The sequence below is a fragment of the Anomaloglossus baeobatrachus genome, chromosome 2, assembly GCF_048569485.1.
Source record: "Anomaloglossus baeobatrachus isolate aAnoBae1 chromosome 2, aAnoBae1.hap1, whole genome shotgun sequence".
Taxonomy (NCBI): domain Eukaryota; kingdom Metazoa; phylum Chordata; class Amphibia; order Anura; family Aromobatidae; genus Anomaloglossus; species Anomaloglossus baeobatrachus.
The window spans coordinates 31,516,869-31,536,254 of record NC_134354.1 but is presented as its reverse complement, the minus strand read 5'-3'; the positions used below and the strand labels follow the sequence as shown (position 1 = coordinate 31,536,254).

The 19,386-nt window shown below is 40.2% G+C and overlaps 1 protein-coding gene across 2 annotated transcripts in view; it reads right to left on the bottom strand.

The window, feature by feature from the left end:
* Positions 1 to 7,318: 7,318 nt before the first annotated feature.
* Positions 7,319 to 19,386, bottom strand: part of DSCAM (DS cell adhesion molecule) — a 656,562-nt gene continuing 644,494 nt past the window's right edge. For both annotated transcript variants that reach the window (XM_075334961.1, XM_075334962.1), the window contains exon 33: positions 7,319 to 15,553. In XM_075334961.1, coding sequence (XP_075191076.1) covers positions 15,201 to 15,553 — 353 coding nt within the window. In that variant the 3' untranslated portion in view covers positions 7,319 to 15,200. The remainder of the gene's footprint in view (positions 15,554 to 19,386) is intronic.

The window sequence follows — 19,386 nt, the reverse complement described above, 5'->3', positions numbered from 1 at the left end:
CTTCAAACGGAACCTGAAAACCCACCTGTTCAGAAATGCCTACAATCTACAATGAACTCGCTGCCGCCCGACCACCGTGCGGAGCTGCCGCTCAATCTACACCCCACCTACTGTCTCCTCCCCAAATCCTATAGAATGTAAGCCCGAAAGGGCAGGGCCTTCTTCCCTCTGTACTAGTCTACTGTAACTTGTATATGTATTCTGTATGTAACCCCTTCTCATGTACAGCACCATGGAATTAATGGTGCTCTATAAATAAATAATAATAATCTGTGCAATCGTACAACGACTACGCGTTCCGGAGCTATTTGCTCGCCTTCATCACGGTCATTTTTTGAACCCGAGACATTTAACTGCTTCTGTTGCATCTCGCTCCACTGGCTTTTCCATTCTAGAGCAAGAGGAACAAAGCTATTAAATTTCAATACAAAAATTAGGCAGTGTTTATAAAAATATAGAAAAGATGTTACAAAGAGGAATAAAACAGCATATACAATTACATAAAATAAAAAAAAGGTAAACATAAGAATAATACTGTGATTAACCTGGGGTTGCACAAGTCTCTTTTGGAGGGAAGCGCTCCTGTAGAAATATGCAACAACCCCACACAAAAGTTTATCTTCTGGACTGAACGAGGGTCATAATTGGAATTTGTTTTTTATTAACACAAGTTACACCCATATACCTTCCCTCTGGTGACTCATAAGAGGGCTGGACTTCAGCGAACTATAGCATGAGTCTTAGAAAATTATGAGAGTCCCAACTTTTCTGATATCTTCGCACTGGAGGCCCCAGGCGGGAGATATTACCATCATCTTTCCTATTATGATTTTATCTGTTAATAGATAAGAGACATGGCATAGATATTATCATTTATCTGGCTGATATTCATTTGTCGGAACCCCAGTGACATAAACTTATGTTTTGTGCTTGCTATTTCATCACATTTCTATAGCGTAGACAAAGAATTTTACGCGTTCTTTTTAGTTGAGGCAGTTATCTTTACAAGTCGTAAATTTGCCCTTTTCCACATTCTTGTACATTCAAGCTAAGATTGGCCTCACGTCTGCTACCATTAGAATGCTCTTTAATTTCCTGTTTCCCAAGGAGGGGGTCACCTGCATAGGGATCATGTAGAGGTCAAGTGTTAGATTGCAATCTCCTTGGTTCATTTTCAATTTATGGTGATGCCATGTTTCAATAGACTGATCCTTTCATACCATTACCTTATTACAAAACGCATCTAAAAAACATCAAAAATGTGTGTATTTTAAGCAGCATTTTTCTTGCCAAGAGATTTGAAATTTCCTCTGAAAATACTTTAAAAATACAGAGCAAAATAGGTTTTTATCAGAGTAAAAAGTAAAGGTGTGTTAAGAGTAACACTCACCTGGCAGGGTTGTTGAAGGCACAACCCCTATAGATGCATAACAAATAATGGCGGCTGCCGCAGCCCCACGTTAATGTTGGGTGCTGGAGAGAAGAATGGGTATAATGCCATGCTACTGCCAATAAGAAAAGTTGTTGATTAATAGGAATATCTTTATTCTGTAGGTCGACGCATTTCTGGGATCCAGTCCCCTTCCTCAGGACCAAGAAAATCAACAAAAAACAAATACAATTTTTTGTTGATTTTCTTGGTTGTGAGGAAGGTGACTGGATCCTAGAAACGCATCGACCTACAGAATAAAGAAATTATTATTAATCAACAACTTTTCTTATTGGCGGTATTGCGGCATTATACCAATTCTTCTCTCCAGCACTCTGAAAATACTTAGCATGTGCACATACCTATAAAGTTGAAGATGCCAAATGTATGACACAGCTGGCACCTGAAGTGTATGGAGCCCACTATATGGATCATGCATGCGACCTGTGATGAAAATATACACCGCAAGCTATTAAGGGGTTAATCATGTAGAGCATGTATTCTCTCCATAGCATATATGTAGTCCTGATTGGAACATTTAAACACCAGAACAAGGACGGTTAGATACTTAGTTTTGTCCAATGTAGAATACACTGACTCCAAGGTTTCCTCTGGATCCTCCGGTTTCATCTCACACTCTAAAGACCCAGAGAACTAATTTTGCTTCCTATTAAATTTACAATATTCATCATAATCTATCTATAATCTACCCATCTCATATTCATTATATATCTCATATCTATTATCTACACACGAAGCCACACTGGTCCCTAAATAACAAAAGTAATTTTAAATGTAAATTTACTGAATATAAACTGAGAATCAGACTCTGCTGTTGAATTTTGGTTCAATAGAAGAAATACAAAAAAAAATGAACACGCGTAATGAAACTAGCCTGGACAAAAATGATGGTTCCCATAACTTTATATTTTCTTGCACCAGTATCATGCCTCGGATCTGATCCAGCAGCCTCCTGTGCTGTGAGCTGTTTCCCTCGTCACTGAGCCACAGTCCAGTTTGATTGCTGTCCTGGTTCTGAACACTTTGTTTGTGTGTTCATTGATTTTCTGCCAACAAGTGTTTCCAATGTTGTAATTCAGTCTGCCCCCTCACCCGGCAGGTGTAACTATGTGACTAATCTGTTTGTATTGTGTTTTGCCTGGTAGGTTATAACTTTCGGTTTGCCTTATTTCACTCTGCACCTTCCGTCGGATTTTTTAGGAGGTACATGGAACCTTAGGCCGCTTAGGAAGCAAAAGTCCTAGTGGTCATCTGAGTAAACCAGTTAGGGTTGTTTGTCTGCACAGGAGCCTTTAGGGACTGCTAGTCTGTAAAAGAACTGGGCAGGTCAGGTGTAGCAGTTGTCAGTATAGAACCCACAGATGTTCGGGTTCTGAGGGTACGGCCGGACTTTAACCTGAACATCTGCCCGGACACCGAAACCCAAATAAGGTAACCTGAACATTGTGCTGTAAAATGGAGGTAAAAAGGGCTATGTGTATTAGAGCAGGACGGTTATACTGTACTTACCGAGTCTCCTGCACGGCTGTCACACTGCTTCGGGGTCTGCTCATTAACTCTCATACATATTCACTGCTTCCCGGACCACAGTCAGTGCCCAGCATCTGTGATTGGTTGCAGTCAGACCGCGCCCCAACCCTGTGTGACAACATCTGTGATTGGTTGGCATCACGCACACTGTCTGCGTCCCTAAAAATAAATTGAATAATTGGCGTTGGGTCTACGGTATTTTGTGATACCCCAGCCACGTGCTTATCTTGGCTGTGCATCAAAATAAGAGGGACCCTATGGGGCTTTTATTAAAAAATAAATTTTTTAAATAATTTAAAAAAACGGTGTACAGTCCCCCTTAATTTTGATACCCAGACAAGATGAAGCCGACAGCTGGGCGCTGGCATTCTCAGGCTGGAGAGGCCCATGGTTATTGGCCCCCATCAGCATAAAAATATCAGTCCACAGTTGCCCAGAATTGTCGCATCTATTACATGTGAAAATGCCAGCACATTACCCAGCTCATCCCGATTGCCTTTGTGCGGTGGCAATCGGGGTAATATAAGGAGTTAACGACAGCTCACAGCTGCCACTAAATCCTAGATTACTAATGGGGAGGGTCTATGAGACCCCCATTACTAATCCTGTAGCTGCAAAGAAATAAACACAAACACCGAAAAAAATCTTAATTTGAAATTAAAAAAAACAAACAAATAAACACACTCTTTCTCTAATTTATTAACCCACCAAACACCCAGTTCCAATGTAATGCACACGAGGTCCCACAACGATCCCGGCTCTGCTACTTCCTGAAGTCGCAGAGCGCAGGGACACTACAGAACATGAGTTCACTGTGGCTTCAGGCACGCACTGACTGAGCTGCAGCTGTGATGTTACTGAGTTTACGTGCAGTCACAGCTGGAGGTTCCGATGGTACCCTACCTGTGACTATAGCTAAACTCACCTCAGGTGAACTGACAAAATGCTATGCGGTTTTGATGCGATTTCTTTTTTTTTTAATTTTGCTGGGAGATGCAGATTTGGTCCAGAAATTTGGAGTATAACTTTCAGCACCAAATCTGCATCTCTTGGCAACCCCCCCTCCACCTGCATAAAAAATGGATTATATGCTGTTTCGGTGCAGTTTTCTGCTGCCAAGAGATGCAAATTGATGCATAAATGCGGTGCGACATTTCAGTACCAAATTTGCATTTCCTGGCAGACAACCGCACCAAAACAGTGTCAACTGTTTTTGTGCATTTTTTTTTGCCAAGAGACACAGATTTGGTGCTGAAATTTATACACCAAATTCCTGCACCAAATCTGCATCTTCTGGCAAAAAAAAGCATCAATACCACAAAACCACATTGCGTTTTGATGATTTTTTTTTTTGCCAAAAGATGCAGATTTGGTGTAGGGATTTGGTGTTTAAATTTCAGCACCAAATCTGCATCTCTTGTCAAAACACCGCAGTTTTCTGCCAGGAGATGTAGGTCTGATTAAATTCAGGTCACCTGACGTTAAGTCACTGAGTTCAATCAGTTCACCTGAGGTGAGTTTACCTGCGGTCACAAGTAGGGTTCCGTGGGAACCTCCAACTGTAATCACAGGTAAACTCAGCATCACTGTTCACAGCTGCAGCTCAGTCAGTGTCTGCCTGAAGCTGCATCGGGCGGTCATGTTATATAATGTGCCAGCGTGGTGTGACTTCAGTATGCAGGAGAGCCTGGATCGTTGTGTCACCTCTTGTGGATTTCGTCGGACCTGGGTGTTTGGTGGGTTTATAAACTGGAGAAAGGGAGAATTTTTTGTATTTTATTTCAAATAAAGGATTTTTTTGGTGTATTTATTCCTTTTCCCCTTTTCACAGGAAGAGTAATGAGGGGTCTCATAGACCCTACCAATTCTAATCTAGGGCTTAGTGACAGCTGTGAGCTGTCATTAACCCCTTATATTACCCCAATTGCCACCACAACAGGGCAATCGGGATGAGCTGGGTAAAGTGCCGGGATCCATTAGATGCGACAATTCTGGGCGGCTGCAGGCTGCTATTTTTAGGCTTGTGGGTCTCTTGAGCCTGAGAATACCAGCCCACAGCTGTCAGCTTTATCTTGGCTAAGTATGAAGATTGGAGGAAACTGCAAGCCGTTTTTTTAAAATTATTTATTTAAATTATTATTATTATTAAATTAATTATTAAAAACAGAGGCATAGGGGCCCTCTTATTTTGATACAGTCAAGAGCACAAGGCTGAGGGTTGCATCCTGTAGCTGCCTGATTTATCTGTGCTGGGTAGCCAGTTTTTACATCTATGTATTTTTACACCACTGTAGGGACGCAGACAGAGTGGGATTCCAACCAATCACAGACACCGGCACTGACGGTGGACGGGAAGCAGTGAATATGCATGAGATGTAATGAGCAGACCTGGAAGCAGTGTTAGAACTGCAGGGTAGGTCGGTAAATATAACGGTCCTGCTTTATTCCCTTTTTTTTTTCCTTTTTTTCGGACAGTAGGTATTCTGTATGGTCCCCAAACTTTATAGTTCGGGTTCGCCCATCAGTAGCTTTAAGTTAGACCATAATTTACTATATATTCCATGTGTGCACTTCAGTGCGCATAACAACAAACTTTTGAGGAAGTAACTGCAATTTCTCTAACTCTCATTGTGGTTACTGCTCCTGTCCACAGGTATTTTGGCCTACTATTTGTGACCAGATGGCTTTGTCTCTCAGGTGTAAGGCATTTTCTCCAAACTGCAGGTTTCGGCACCTCCGAAGGCTTAGATCAGGGCTCAAGCCACTTTAGAAGAATCCAATACTTTGCTCTTTGCCATTCTTAGATGTTTTTAGTTGTGTTTTGGATCATTATCCTATCGGAGGAGCCATGACTTGTCACTCAGCCCGAGCTTTCTCACACTCGGCAGCATATTTGACTTCAGAATGCCTTGACAGTCTTCAGATTTCATTGCACAGATGTAAAGGAGAGGAGAATACAGTGAATCACAGGTGCTGCCTCTGAAATACGGTCCACTGCACTCTTCTCTCCTTTACTAGGTGCTAGGTGGTATGTCTTCTCTCCATTTGGTGAGAGTACAGCAGCCGGAGCAGCTGCTATGATTGGATTATACATCACTCTTTCACTAGTTGTGCCATCCACAACCTGGTCAGATGAGTGATTAACCCTCCAACTCACCCTCAACTATTGAACTCGGAGATACACAGAGAGCGTCATTTCTCTCTGCACATATTTAAGATCCTTTCTGCCAGATGAAGTAAAGCCACCCCAGAACATAACTGAGCCTCCTCTATGTGTCATTATAGGTACAATGTTCTTTTCTTCATTTTTTGCAGGTATGAATATAGAGCTGATGTCACGCCAAAAAGCTCCAGTTTTTACTCCTCTGTCCAGAGGGCTTCCTCCCAGAAGCTTTGTGGCTTGTCAACATGCATTTTGGCAAATTCTCACTTTGCCAAATTCTCACAAATCCTCACTTTTTTACAGTTTGCTTTTTTTATGTGGTTTCGTCCTAGGTCGTCTTCCATGAAATCTACTTTGGCCAAGGCAGCGATGGACAGTGCGATTTTACACTGTTGGACCTTGACCTTGGAACTCACCTCCAATCTCTTTTGAAGTCGTTCTGGATCTTTGTTATCATTTGGATTATCTGTCTTGAATTTGTCATCAATTTTCTTCTTTACCCTTTACCTCTAAGATATGTGTCTCTAATTTTCTTTGTAATCTCCTGAGACAACTCTCTCCTTAGTTTTCTTTGCTCCCTGTTCAGTGCGGTACACCCCATGATACCAAACAGCACGGTGACTACTTTTCACACTTTAAACAGGTACTGACTGATTATAAGTTTGTAGACACCTGTTATGCTTATTATAGGACAGACCTGAGTTTCATATGTCCCTATGGTGAAATTATTTTAATTTTCTTTAGAGTTATGATTATTTTTGTCCAAGCCATTGTCATTAGATTGTTTGGTTTTTTTAATGTTTCTGTTTAACCAAAATTCAAAAGAAATGTCAAATTGTCATTCAGTAAAATTTAATTTGTAAATTATTTTTTCAGTTTAAAGTTATTTTAGGGACCAACAATGTTGTCCCTGTGTGTATGTGTATATCTATCTAATTTCTGTCTCTCCATCTCCAATCCATTTTGTCTCTCTCTCTCTATATATATATATATATATATATATATATATATATATATATATATATTATATATTTATTTATATATATATATAAAAACATAAATCTATCATTCTTACATTGGTTCCATCTTTTTAATTTATTTTTCTGTTTTTATTTCACAAAAGGAAGCGATGAACCACACAAATAAAAAGTCATCACACCTTTCGCAAGTGAGAATTTCTCTTTTAATTATTAACTTAATTAGAATTGGAAAACTGAGGCAAAGATGGGCACGAGTTATAGTGAATCAGTGAATTATTGGACTTGAGACTTAAAGCAGATATTAAAAATTCCACAACTGACACGTCCTGTCCCCCATCTAATACCTATTTCCCAATCACACAGTGAAAATTAGTAGGAGATCTAAGAATGTAATAAAATGGCTGATATTTATGTCATATTACATTACCGTCATGTAATAAAATATAAAGGCATAGTGCATAGTGAGGTTTAAACAATGGGGAAACATAATGGGAGAGATCCGGTTGTGTCGCGGCACTCTGTGATGACCTTTAACCTTACTGGGTATAACCTAACCATATAATGGGGGATGACAACATTTTACACCAATCTGACCTTGAGGGTTGAATATTCGTACCATCATTAATTGACAAATATTAGAAGTTTTGTAAAAAAAAAATTAGTTGAATTAAGTTTTGTAAAACAAAATTGACCCTGGTCCCTTAAATATTCCATCGTAATTACAGTTGCGATTGAACATACAAATACATTTAAAGGTAACAATGTGAACCCAACCAGAAGTTGACCAAACACTAGAGATCCCAGGCGGCCAAAAAGGGAATATTTTGTGCCATGGTGATGTAAATGAGCAAAGAAAATGGAGAGAGGATGGTTGGGTACAGTCGTTGACATAAAATGATGAGACTGCTACTACTGACCCCATAACTAAGAGTAGAGATGCTTGACCCAAATGGACCCAGGTCACAGACTGAAACTGATAACTGACTGCATTGTCATCCAGGATGACAACCTTCACAGAATGGGGAATGGTCGCCTGAACTCTCTAGTGTATGGTTCACTTTACACATGTTGCTGACAGCTCAAGGTACGAAAGATTTTACTCTGTAAACATAGGACAACGTTTTAAGTCATTAGAGGTTCCAAAATTTTCTTACTTTTTTCCCTCTAATTGATTGTACAAACAAAAAGTAAAAGGAAAACCATAGAAAAAAGACCAGAAAGTAAAAATGTATATATCAATTAAAAATGTTTTTTAATTAAATAAAATTATATTTGGTTCTGATATTTCACTTTTTTCTCTAAATTTTAGGTGTCGGCCCAGTGAGGTTTTCCCCAAGTTTCAAATTGTCTCATTGGTTCCTTCTTTACACCATATCCAAAAAGAGCCAAATGACTGATTTGAACCTCTGAGTAGAAACAGAAACTGTAAAGTAGAGATGAGCGAATCAATTCAAATCTTATTAAATTTGCTGTAAATCTCACAAAGCTTTTGAATTCTGAAGATTCCAAATTTTTTTGCGATTGGATACATTTGCAATCTGATTTACTGACTGCTGTTCTGATTGAATTTTTTAGGGCTGTGAAATGGGTAAAAGATAAAAAAAAGTTAAACCTCATCCATCCCCTATTTTGGCACCACAGCTCCCACCTCCGCCTGTTTACTTCTACCCATCAGTTCCGGTGTTCTCTATTGTCTTCCCTCTTCAGCGTCTCTGTTGTGGGTTAGAAATTAAGTGATGTCAAGGCTTTGCGTGAGGTCTGCTTTAGCATTAAAAAGTGAAGAAGGCTGAAGATGGAAGACTGGAGACGGAAGGAGGAAGCAAACCAGCGAAAGACTGGGCAGGGAACTGCCGCGTCAAGACAAGTGAGGGGCTTGGAAACTATATATAGTTTAACCCCTTGTTTATTATGATATGCAGTGTGGAAAGACCTCAGAGCATAATTAATGGCTTTTACCAACAATTTGATAGGTGTTGAATTTTGCTGGGAAATTGGATTTATGTCGAATTTATTCACGTGAATCCGGTGAAACAAATTTCGTCAAATTCACTCATCTCTACTGGTGAGCACAACAAAATACAGGAAATGCAAAACAGTATTACATTTAAAGTCCCAGTGGGACTTTTGAGAATTACATTTTTTTTTGGATTCTTGTCAACATTTTTGGTGTACATAGAAAAGGCTCCAATTCATCAAGACATTGTTCATGCCGGTATGGATGAGGAGGATGAGGACAAGGCTTGGAGTCAGACGCTCCTGATTCATAAAGACGCACACACGCCTTAACAAATCAGGAGCATTGGACGAGTCACGTGCGAATGTTCGTCATAAATTTGCCGAGTTCCGGTAGCTACTCCAGTTTTGTCCACTTTTTCGAAACGCAACAAAACCTTAGCAACTCGAATTGAGCCAAAATTTTGCGAATTTTCAAAGATTTTTATGCCTAAGGAAAATCTTTGTTGAATTGAGACCGTAAGTTTTACTTCTAACATTTGTTATTTCAACGTCATTTAGGGTATATATACGACATTGTGCGGTATTGTTCAGAGAATGTATTTTGATCAGGATTGGTTTTGTAAAATAAAAAGTTCAGTAAAAAAAAAAATGGAACAAAATAAATATTGCAGTGGTTTCTTTAGCAATTTAACTGTCATTTGTTTTCTAGATATTAAAGTATTTTTTTAGCAACTTAACCGTAATTTTTTTTTTAAATGTTACTATTATTTTATACATTTTGACAAATTGGAGGTAAAAGTTTTAACCCAATTTTAATCCACTTTAACCAACAGCCAAATAGTGATATGTAAAAACCAAAAAAAGGTTATGAAATCTCTCCCTTACGTTCCTAAAAAAACCCAGAGTGTATATTATAGATTTTTATTTTTTCTAAAAATTAAAAATGTTTCCTAAAAAAAGAAAATAATAGACAATTTGTATTTTATGTTTTTGAAATGGAGACAATCCAGAAAGTTTACAAACACTGTACAATCCCACAGATAAACCGCATTTCAACACAAAGTACGTTATCAGACAAAATATAAAAAGAAGACATCTACTCTGTTACAAAAATATATATCCACTCATCGATACCGTAAGATCAAAAATGTTCACAGTCATTATCTCAGACGCCAGAACTGATGTTTCAGGTTGCGCCGCCATATGTAAAAGTACAATATCTCCTCTATATATTTTTTTTCTTCCAACAACCTAATTTGTGTTGCACCATATAAGTATACAGTATGTAAATTTTTAAAAAATATTAAAAAATGTAATGTTTTATCTGCAAACATGGCCTGAAACATATATACTTGTAAGAAAATAAAATAAATAATTATGTAAATTTTTTAAATTACTTTAAAAAATTAGATAAAAACATTTTTTGTGTAAGATAGATTTTATTGGCCTATTTTTTATTCTATAGTTAAAGGACTTATGTTTGAAAGCAATGATACTTTTATAAAATAAAATATAAAAAAAAATATACGAAAAATGCAAATAAAACAGAAAATATTAAAATGGCTACCATTTGTTTGTTTGCTTCTGTCCAATATTACAAATGTAAGGTCAGGTATGGATTTAATTTTTCACTAACTAACCAAAGCTGCTATTCATTGCTTTCAAAATAGCCCAAATACTGTATATCTAAAAAAGTGAAGAGTATATAGTTAGGGTTGTGCGTTTATCATCGGACCAAAATTGTTTTTTAATAATGGCCAAAAAGTTACCCGGAGGCAGAAAAAAAACTCTTTAGGTTCAGACAAGTCGATGGCACGATGATTCAAGAACCCCAGGAGTAACGTACAAAGAAGAGCGAGATTTTTTTATTTCTCACAAAAAAACCCCACAACCAGCGTATGATCTGACTATGAAAAAAGTTTGGCTAGAATAACAGCCAAAAAAGAAATTTGTAAAAGGGAGATTTACATTTTTTATAAAATAATTTTTCACTAATATTGCACATTTGGCCAATTCAGTCCCTCCCAAAAATCTCCGATGTAAACTCTGCCTAAGACTACCACCTGAAATAGGGCTCCTGAATTGTGAAGTGTTTGGTAAAAAGTATAAAAAAAAAGTGATAATTATACAAAAAGTGACGAGACAATTGTTTTTGTGTGAAAATATATGAAAATGACTCTGATTTGTATATTACATTTTTTAAAGGCAATATTTTGTGACTCAATTCAATGGAAATTCAACCGGACAACAGTGAACGGATTCAATTGATAATTGGAAGTTTTTTGTTTACTAAATCTTTCCATAAGAAATAGATTTTGTCCACTATCATCTTCAAATTGAGGCAGTCTTGTTACGTAAAAAAAAAAGACCTAGGTCCACCAAAAAATCCTTAAAGGGTTATTCCCATCTTTAAAGGGTTATTCCCAGCCATTATTCCCATAATAATATGAACAAATATCTTTAATTAGAAATGTAGTATAGTTCTCCTGATAAGCTATGTCGCTTACCTTATGTGCAGGGCTTTGCAGTAGCTTAGGTGTCCCTGTTTATGACCATGAGTAATTAACTCTCACTATATGAGTGGTCGTAACCATGGATGCCGACATTACTTCAGTGCCCTGCACATGGAACGCACTTTTCCTCCCAAAACTTTGGGAGGAAAAATGGTGATGCATCTTATAATCTTACCGGGGGATGGTGGAGAGAGGTCACATGAGGCAGGGTCGATGCTGAGGGCTATGCGCTGTTCTGTGGGTGATGCTGATGTCGGGCTGTGCTCGCTGCAGGGGGTAAACCAGGGTCCATTTCGGAAAACGTCAGCAGTGCAAGCTTCAAATAATGGCGCCTGTTAGTCGGCGTGTGCGGAGATTGAGCTCTATTTGCGCACACAACGCCTCTGGTCCATTGCTCTCCCAGCAACGGATTTAAGGAAAATGGCACCCGGAAGTGGATCGTGCGCAGATGAGATCTTGGCTCGTCATCGAGCAAATAGCTTAATCTGTACATGCGCCGACTCTGAGCGCCATTTCTTTGAAGCCCACACAGCCAACAGTTTCTGGATGCTCCTCCTGCCTCACAGTGCCCGCAGCATCCAGGACAGCCGCCGCACCGCCTGCAGCATCATCCTACTCCAGCACTGCCCTTCCCGTGACCTCGCTCCACCACCACTACCGCCCCGTGGTAAGACACCACCGGATAAGACGGACCCCAAATTTTTTTTTACGTTTTTTTTCCTCTAAATTTGGGGTGCGTCTTATAATCCAGTGCATCTTATAAAATGAAAAATATGGTAATTATTCAGGTGAACTATTCTTATTATTACACCTGCTACATATTAGAATAGGGTCTTGCAGATGAGAATACCCCTTTAAGTAATCTGCTTAGTATAGTCTATCCCGACACCATGGATGAAAAACAAGTCAGCTAAGTGATGTAAGACGTGATAAGTTTTAAAAATTAAAAGGAAAAACATTGTAAAAAAAAATTTAAAAAATTTAGCTACTTTTATTTCATTATTTTTATAATTGTCAAAATGTACTTATTTATTCAAATTATTAACTGATGAATTAAAAGGAGAAAAAAAATAAGTCCGATAAGAAATGTAAGCCGTGAAAAAAATGGTAAAATATACAAAATAAACTAATTTTTGCTTCTTTTTATTTAATTACTTTATTTAAATTTACTTCATTACTTTACTTTATTTATTCAAATTATCTTCTGCAAAATTACAAAAAAAAGGTAAAAAGAAAAATCAATTCTAGGTGAGCGTAATACAAATCTAATGGGATGTAACAATGAGATGATAAAAAGTTTTTCAAACCAGCAAAAATTCTTTATTGTGATTCCATTAACCAATGAAAAGTTCTTGACGTGTTTTGAGTCAGCAAAGTATTGTAAGTTGTGATAAGTTTTAAGAATAAAAAGTAAAAAAAAAAGTAAAAAAAAAAAATCTTAGTTACTTTTATTTAATTATTTTTTTACTTTTAAAATTGTGGAGATTTATGTATTTAATCAAATTACTGACTGTAATGGATAAAAAAGTCAAATAAGCAATGTAAAATGTGAAAAAAATGGTAAAAATAGTCAAAATAAAGGAATCTTAAAATTGTAAAATATACAAAATAAATATTGGCTTATTTTTATTTAATTTTAGTTTATTTAAATTTACTTATTTAATCAAATTATCTTCTGCAATATTAAAGGGAACCTGTCACGAGCTTTGGCGACTATAAGCTGCGGCCACCACCAGTGGGCACAGAATACTGTATATAAGAGCCCAGGCCGCTGTGTAGAACATAAAAAACAGCGTTATAATACTCACCTAGGGAGTGGTCCGGTCCGATGGGTGTCGTTGCTCCATGGTTCGGTTTATCCTCTCTGCAGCGATCACCGTCATCCTTCTGAGGCCCGTGTGCATAACACGACTACATCATCCACAGAGAGGCTGGCATTGAGATCCTGTGCAGTCACACTTTGATGTGCCATATCAAAGTACTGTAGTGCGCATGCGCGGGCGTTGTTTAACCTTTCCTCACGCCTGCGCGTAACAGAATTTTGATCTGCCTTCAGCAGGACAGATCAAAGTATGCCTGCGCAGGACCGCAATAATGCCAGCATGTGTGTATGACATAGACGCGTCATCCACACTGGGCTAGGTAGAAGGAGGATGGTGATTGCAGCAGACAGGAGGCGCCGGACTAGAGACTAGCGACACCCATCGGACTGGACTGTCCCCGAGGTGTGTATTATGTGTTTTTTTATGTTATACAGTGCCGCCTTATATACAGTATTCTACAGTGCTGTATATAAGAGCTCACTGGTGGTGTCCGCAACATATAGTTGCCAAATCTGGTGACAAGTTTCCTTTAAAAAAAAAATAAATAAATAAATAAAAAAAAATAAAAAATAAATAAGATAAAAAATAATTGTGACTCAATTCTAGGTGAGGATAATATAATCTTAAGTGAATGTAACAATGAGATTATAAAAAGTTCATCCAGCAAAAATGTATTAAAGTAGTAGCATAGATATTAAAAAAAAATGAGAACTAGCTGACGCGTTTTGATTAGAAACTGGCCTACATTTTAACAATGTGTTCTCTTATTTATTTTTTTTACATTATGGGGTAAATTGAACAAAATTATTAGTTTATCATTGGGAATTTTATACCCATATGTGTCCATGAAGTCGCTGAATTTCCATTGAATAGCAGAGGAGCCCAGTATGTGTAACTCTGCCGTCATTTGGCTACATGTTGGGAGTGTACAGTATGTGGATCAGAGCCCTTACGGTTTGGATGATAGCCCTTCATCACATGCCTGACTTTACATAAAGACGATCCTAGAAATTTCACCTGATAAAATAAAAAAGGAGGTAATATTCCAAAATTGCTTCCTCCCCAAAAAAAACCCCAAAAAACAAAAACAATATTCGACAAGTGGGTGAGTTTGGAAAATGAAACTTATTTTAAAGCCTTTGTATAGTGCATATTCTACCTATCGGTATTTAAGAAGTTAAAAAAAAAAAAGATTCGTCTTGAGCCGGCAAATTATAGCAGGCGTCACAGCAGAAGGCAAAAGACCCTTTTATTTCTCAAAGACGGAATTTTTAACGAGCCAATAAGATAATTGAAATGAAAAATTAAAAAAAAAAAATCTGCTCTGATAGAATTCCATGAAACCAAAAAAATAAAGCCTGTATGACGTTACTGATTTGTTTCCCCCTCCATACATCTGGATTCTCTTTAGTTTGTATAATTAGGGACGTTCAAGTAAAATGTTCTCATGCACCAGATTGTACAAAAAAAAAATAAATAAAAAAAATTGGTACAAATGTAAATTAAACAAAAAAAAAGAACCCAAATTCATTCAGGAGTTTGACATCCGAGATGACAGTTTTTCTAGGGTGATCCAAAGGGAAAATAAAAAAAGAAAGGAAGAAACAAGAAAGTCTTTGCACAGTTTTTGTAAATGTTTAGTTTCAATGTTTTTGGCAATCTTTTTTTTTCTCTTTTCTTTAAATTATAAATGTTGGAATTCAGTAGAAAAAGGTAGCTTTGATTTGCATTTTGTTGTTTCTGTTTAGTATTTACAAGCTTTTTTTTTTTTATTTTTTCTTGTTGTTATACCAAGGTGTAAGATTTTGTGTAAGGGTTATTTCCTTTCAAGTGCCCCCGGGAGTCCAGCAGTGATTCCTGTGAACTGCTTATTTTAGCCGCCTGTCCAAGCTCTGTGGCCTCTCGCGGAGGCACCGGTGCAGCCGCCGCCGCCCCCGCACTGGGCTGCCACGACTGTACTTCGCGGGCTGAAGGGTTTTCCATGGGTATTGGTTCCAAAACTGTGGGTCGCTTCAAGGTTCGGCTTTTCTGAGGTTCCAAGCAAGCCTGCCCTAAACCCAAGTCTCTGCTATTTCCTGAAGCACCGCGATTTAATAAAAAGTCCATTCTAAGGTACGGCGGCAAGTTCATCACATCACCTTGAGAAAAACAAAAACATAAAAATGTGAATGCACGATAAAAGAACATGTAACAATACATTCAACAGTATGTAGCAAAAACATAAAAAAAAATAAAAAAATAATATATATATACACACACACACACACACACACACACCGTATTTTTCGATTAATAAGAGACACCAGATTATAAGACGCACTTCAAATTTAGAGGGAAAAAAATTGTGAAAAAAGGGGGGTCCAGTGGTGTCTTACCAGGGGGGGTGGCAGTGGTGGTGGAGTGGGGTCAGAGGAGGCAGGGATGGTGGTGGAGCAGGACGATGCTGCGGGCGGTGCAATGGGTATCCCAGAAACTGTCGGCGCTGGCGGCTGTGCTGGTGTTGGGGCAGCTGTGCTGAGGCTGCGAGCGGTGAGGGCTTCAAAGAAATGGCACCCGGAGTCGGTGCTTGTGCAGATTGAGCTCTCAGCTCGATGACAAGCCGAAATCTCATTTGCGCATACACAACCTCCGGGCACCATTTTCCTTAAGTCCGCTGCTGGACGATCAATGGGCCGGAGGCGGCACATGCGCAGATTAGATCTTGAGCCGAGAGCTCCATCCGTCTCCGGGTGCCATTATTTGAAGCCCCCCACCATCCGCAGCCCTGCTGCCTCAGCCCCAAAACAGCCGCCACAGCCCCAACATAGCCGCCACAGCCCATACACAACCGCTGCAGCATTGCCCTGCCTCCTGCCACCCCCCGGTAAGCTACATTTGGATTATAAATTGCACCCCTCACTTTCTTCCCAAATTTTTGGGAGGGAAAGTGCGTCTTATAATCCAAAAAAATACGGTATATATTTTTTTGAAACAGCGCCACTGTAGTCGATGTGTGGTATTGCAGGTCGGCTCAAGTAAAGAGAAGATGTGTTATAACAAAAAAAGCAACAAACATGAGGATGCAATAATAAACACAATTCAACCAAAACTTAAAATAAATATAAGTCCCTTTCATAAAACGTAATTGCATTAAGGAGGGGAAAAGGAGAAAAGCCTGCAAATTTAGATTTTACACTTAGCCAGATACCAACCACGAACTTCTCAGTAAATTTAAAGGAAAAAAAAAACCCAAAATGAGTTAGATTTACCTTAGAGCAATCTTTTTACAAAATACACGTACACCCAAAGCTCACAAAAATTGTTGCTTTTTTTTTTTAGACATTTGACATACTCATTTAAAGGGGTTGTCCCCTTTCAGATATTGTTCTGCCCCCATTGTAGTTTATTACCAAAATAACAGACCGTGCTGTATTCACCTTCCCCGGTCCACCGACGAGTCTCCGCGCCGTGTCTGACATTGGCTGTGGCACTGACGTCACATGCACAGTGCGGCCGCTGATCATTGAGTTCGGTGGTTGTGTCATAGGCGTTCTGTCTACACTGGCAGAGCCGCTAAGGTCACTGGTTAGCTGCTGAGCTGTTGATGTGATAGGAGCATCGCAGCCGATGCCAAGCACTGGGAGCAGCCGCAGAGCCGGGCAGAATATTGTGAGCCAAACCCATACCATTTTCAGGACAGACGAGCAAAATGATCCACAGGAACCAGTTCCAGTGGCCACATCGGCAGTTTACAGCTGTAGGAAGAGATCCCTACAAACCTCCTTCCCGATTCCTCATCGTTCCGGCCCTTTCATTAGGAGATACGTTTAAGATATCGGTAGATAAGAGGACATCTGCAATGCTCCGGTGCGGGCTACTCAGACTACAGACGTGGCTGCTTCCCCTTCCTCTAGTTGCTGGACTTCTACTCAGACTACAGACGTGGCTGCTTCCCCTTCCTCTAGTTGCTGGACTTCTACTCAGATCCACAGACGTGGCTGCTTCCCCTTCCTTTAGTTGCTGGACTTCTACTCAGACTACAGATGTGGCTGCTTCCCCTTCCTCTAGTTGCTGGACTTCTACTCAGACTACAGACGTGGCTGCTTCCCCTTCCTTTAGTTGCTGGACTTCTACTCAGACTACAGATGTGGCTGCTTCCCCTTCCTCTAGTTGCTGGACTTCTACTCAGACTACAGACGTGGCTGCTTCCCCTTCCTCTAGTTGCTGGACTTCTACTCAGATCCACAGACGTGGCTGCTTCCCCTTCCTCTAGTTGCTGGACTTCTACTCAGACTACAGACGTGGCTGCTTCCCCTTCCTCTAGTTGCTGGACTTCTACTCAGACTACAGACGTGGCTGCTTCCCCTTCCTCTAGTTGCTGGACTTCTACTCAGATCCACAGACGTGGCTGCTTCCCCTTCCTCTAGTTGCTGGACTTCTACTCAGACTACAGATGTGGCTGCTTCCCCTTCCTCTAGTTGCTGGACTTCTACTCAGACTACAGACGTGGCTGCTTCCCCTTCCTCTAGTTGCTGGGCTTCTACTCAGATCCACAGATGTGGCTGCTTCCCCTTCCTCTAGTTGCTGGACTTCTACTCAGACTACAGATGTGGCTGCTTCCCCTTCCTCTAGTTGCTGGACTTCTACTCAGACTACAGACGTGGCTGCTTCCCCTTCCTCTAGTTGCTGGGCTTCTACTCAGATCCACAGATGTGGCTGCTTCCCCTTCCTCTAGTTGCTGGACTTCTACTCAGACTACAGAGGTGGCTGCTTCCCCTTCCTCTAGTTGCTGGACTTCTACTTAGACTACAGACGTGGCTGCTTCCCCTTCCTCTAGTTACTGGACTTCTACTCAGACTACAGACGTGGCTGCTTCCCCTTCCTCTAGTTGCTGGACTTCTACTCAGACTACAGACATGGCTGCTTCCCCTTCCTCTAGTTGCTGGACTTCTACTCAGACTACAGACGTGGCTGCTTCCCCTTCCTCTAGTTGCTGGACTTCTACTCAGACTACAGAGGTGGCTGCTTCCCCTTCCTCTAGTTGCTGGACTTCTACTCAGACTACAGACGTGGCTGCTTCCCCTTCCTCTAGTTGCTGGACTTCTACTCAGACTACAGAGGTGGCTGCTTCCCCTTCCTCTAGTTGCTGGACTTCTACTCAGACTACAGACGTGGCTGCTTCCCCTTCCTCTAGTTGCTGGACTTCTACTCAGACTACAGACGTGGCTGCTTCCCCTTCCTCTAGTTGCTGGACTTCTACTCAGACTACAGACGTGGCTGCTTCCCCTTCCTCTAGTTGCTGGACTTCTACTCAGACTACAGAGGTGGCTGCTTCCCCTTCCTCTAGTTGCTGGACTTCTACTCAGACTACAGAGGTGGCTGCTTCCCCTTCCTCTAGTTACTGGACTTCTACTCAGACTACAGAGGTGGCTGCTTCCCCTTCCTCTAGTTACTGGACTTCTACTCAGACTACAGACGTGGCTGCTTCCCCTTCCTCTAGTTACTGGACTTCTACTCAGACTACAGACGTGGCTGCTTCCCCTTCCTCTAGTTGCTGGACTTCTACTCAGACTACAGACGTGGCTGCTTCCCCTTCCTCTAGTTGCTGGACTTCTACTCAGACTACAGACGTGGCTGCTTCCCCTTCCTCTAGTTGCTGGACTTCTACTCAGACTACAGAGGTGGCTGCTTCCCCTTCCTCTAGTTGCTGGACTTCTACTCAGACTACAGAGGTGTCTGCTTCCCCTTCCTCTAGTTACTGGACTTCTACTCAGACTACAGAGGTGGCTGCTTCCCCTTCCTCTAGTTACTGGACTTCTACTCAGACTACAGACGTGGCTGCTTCCCCTTCCTCTAGTTACTGGACTTCTACTCAGACTACAGAGGTGGCTGCTTCCCCTTCCTCTAGTTGCTGGACTTCTACTCAGACTACAGACGTGGCTGCTTCCCCTTCCTCTAGTTGCTGGACTTCTACTCAGACTACAGAGGTGGC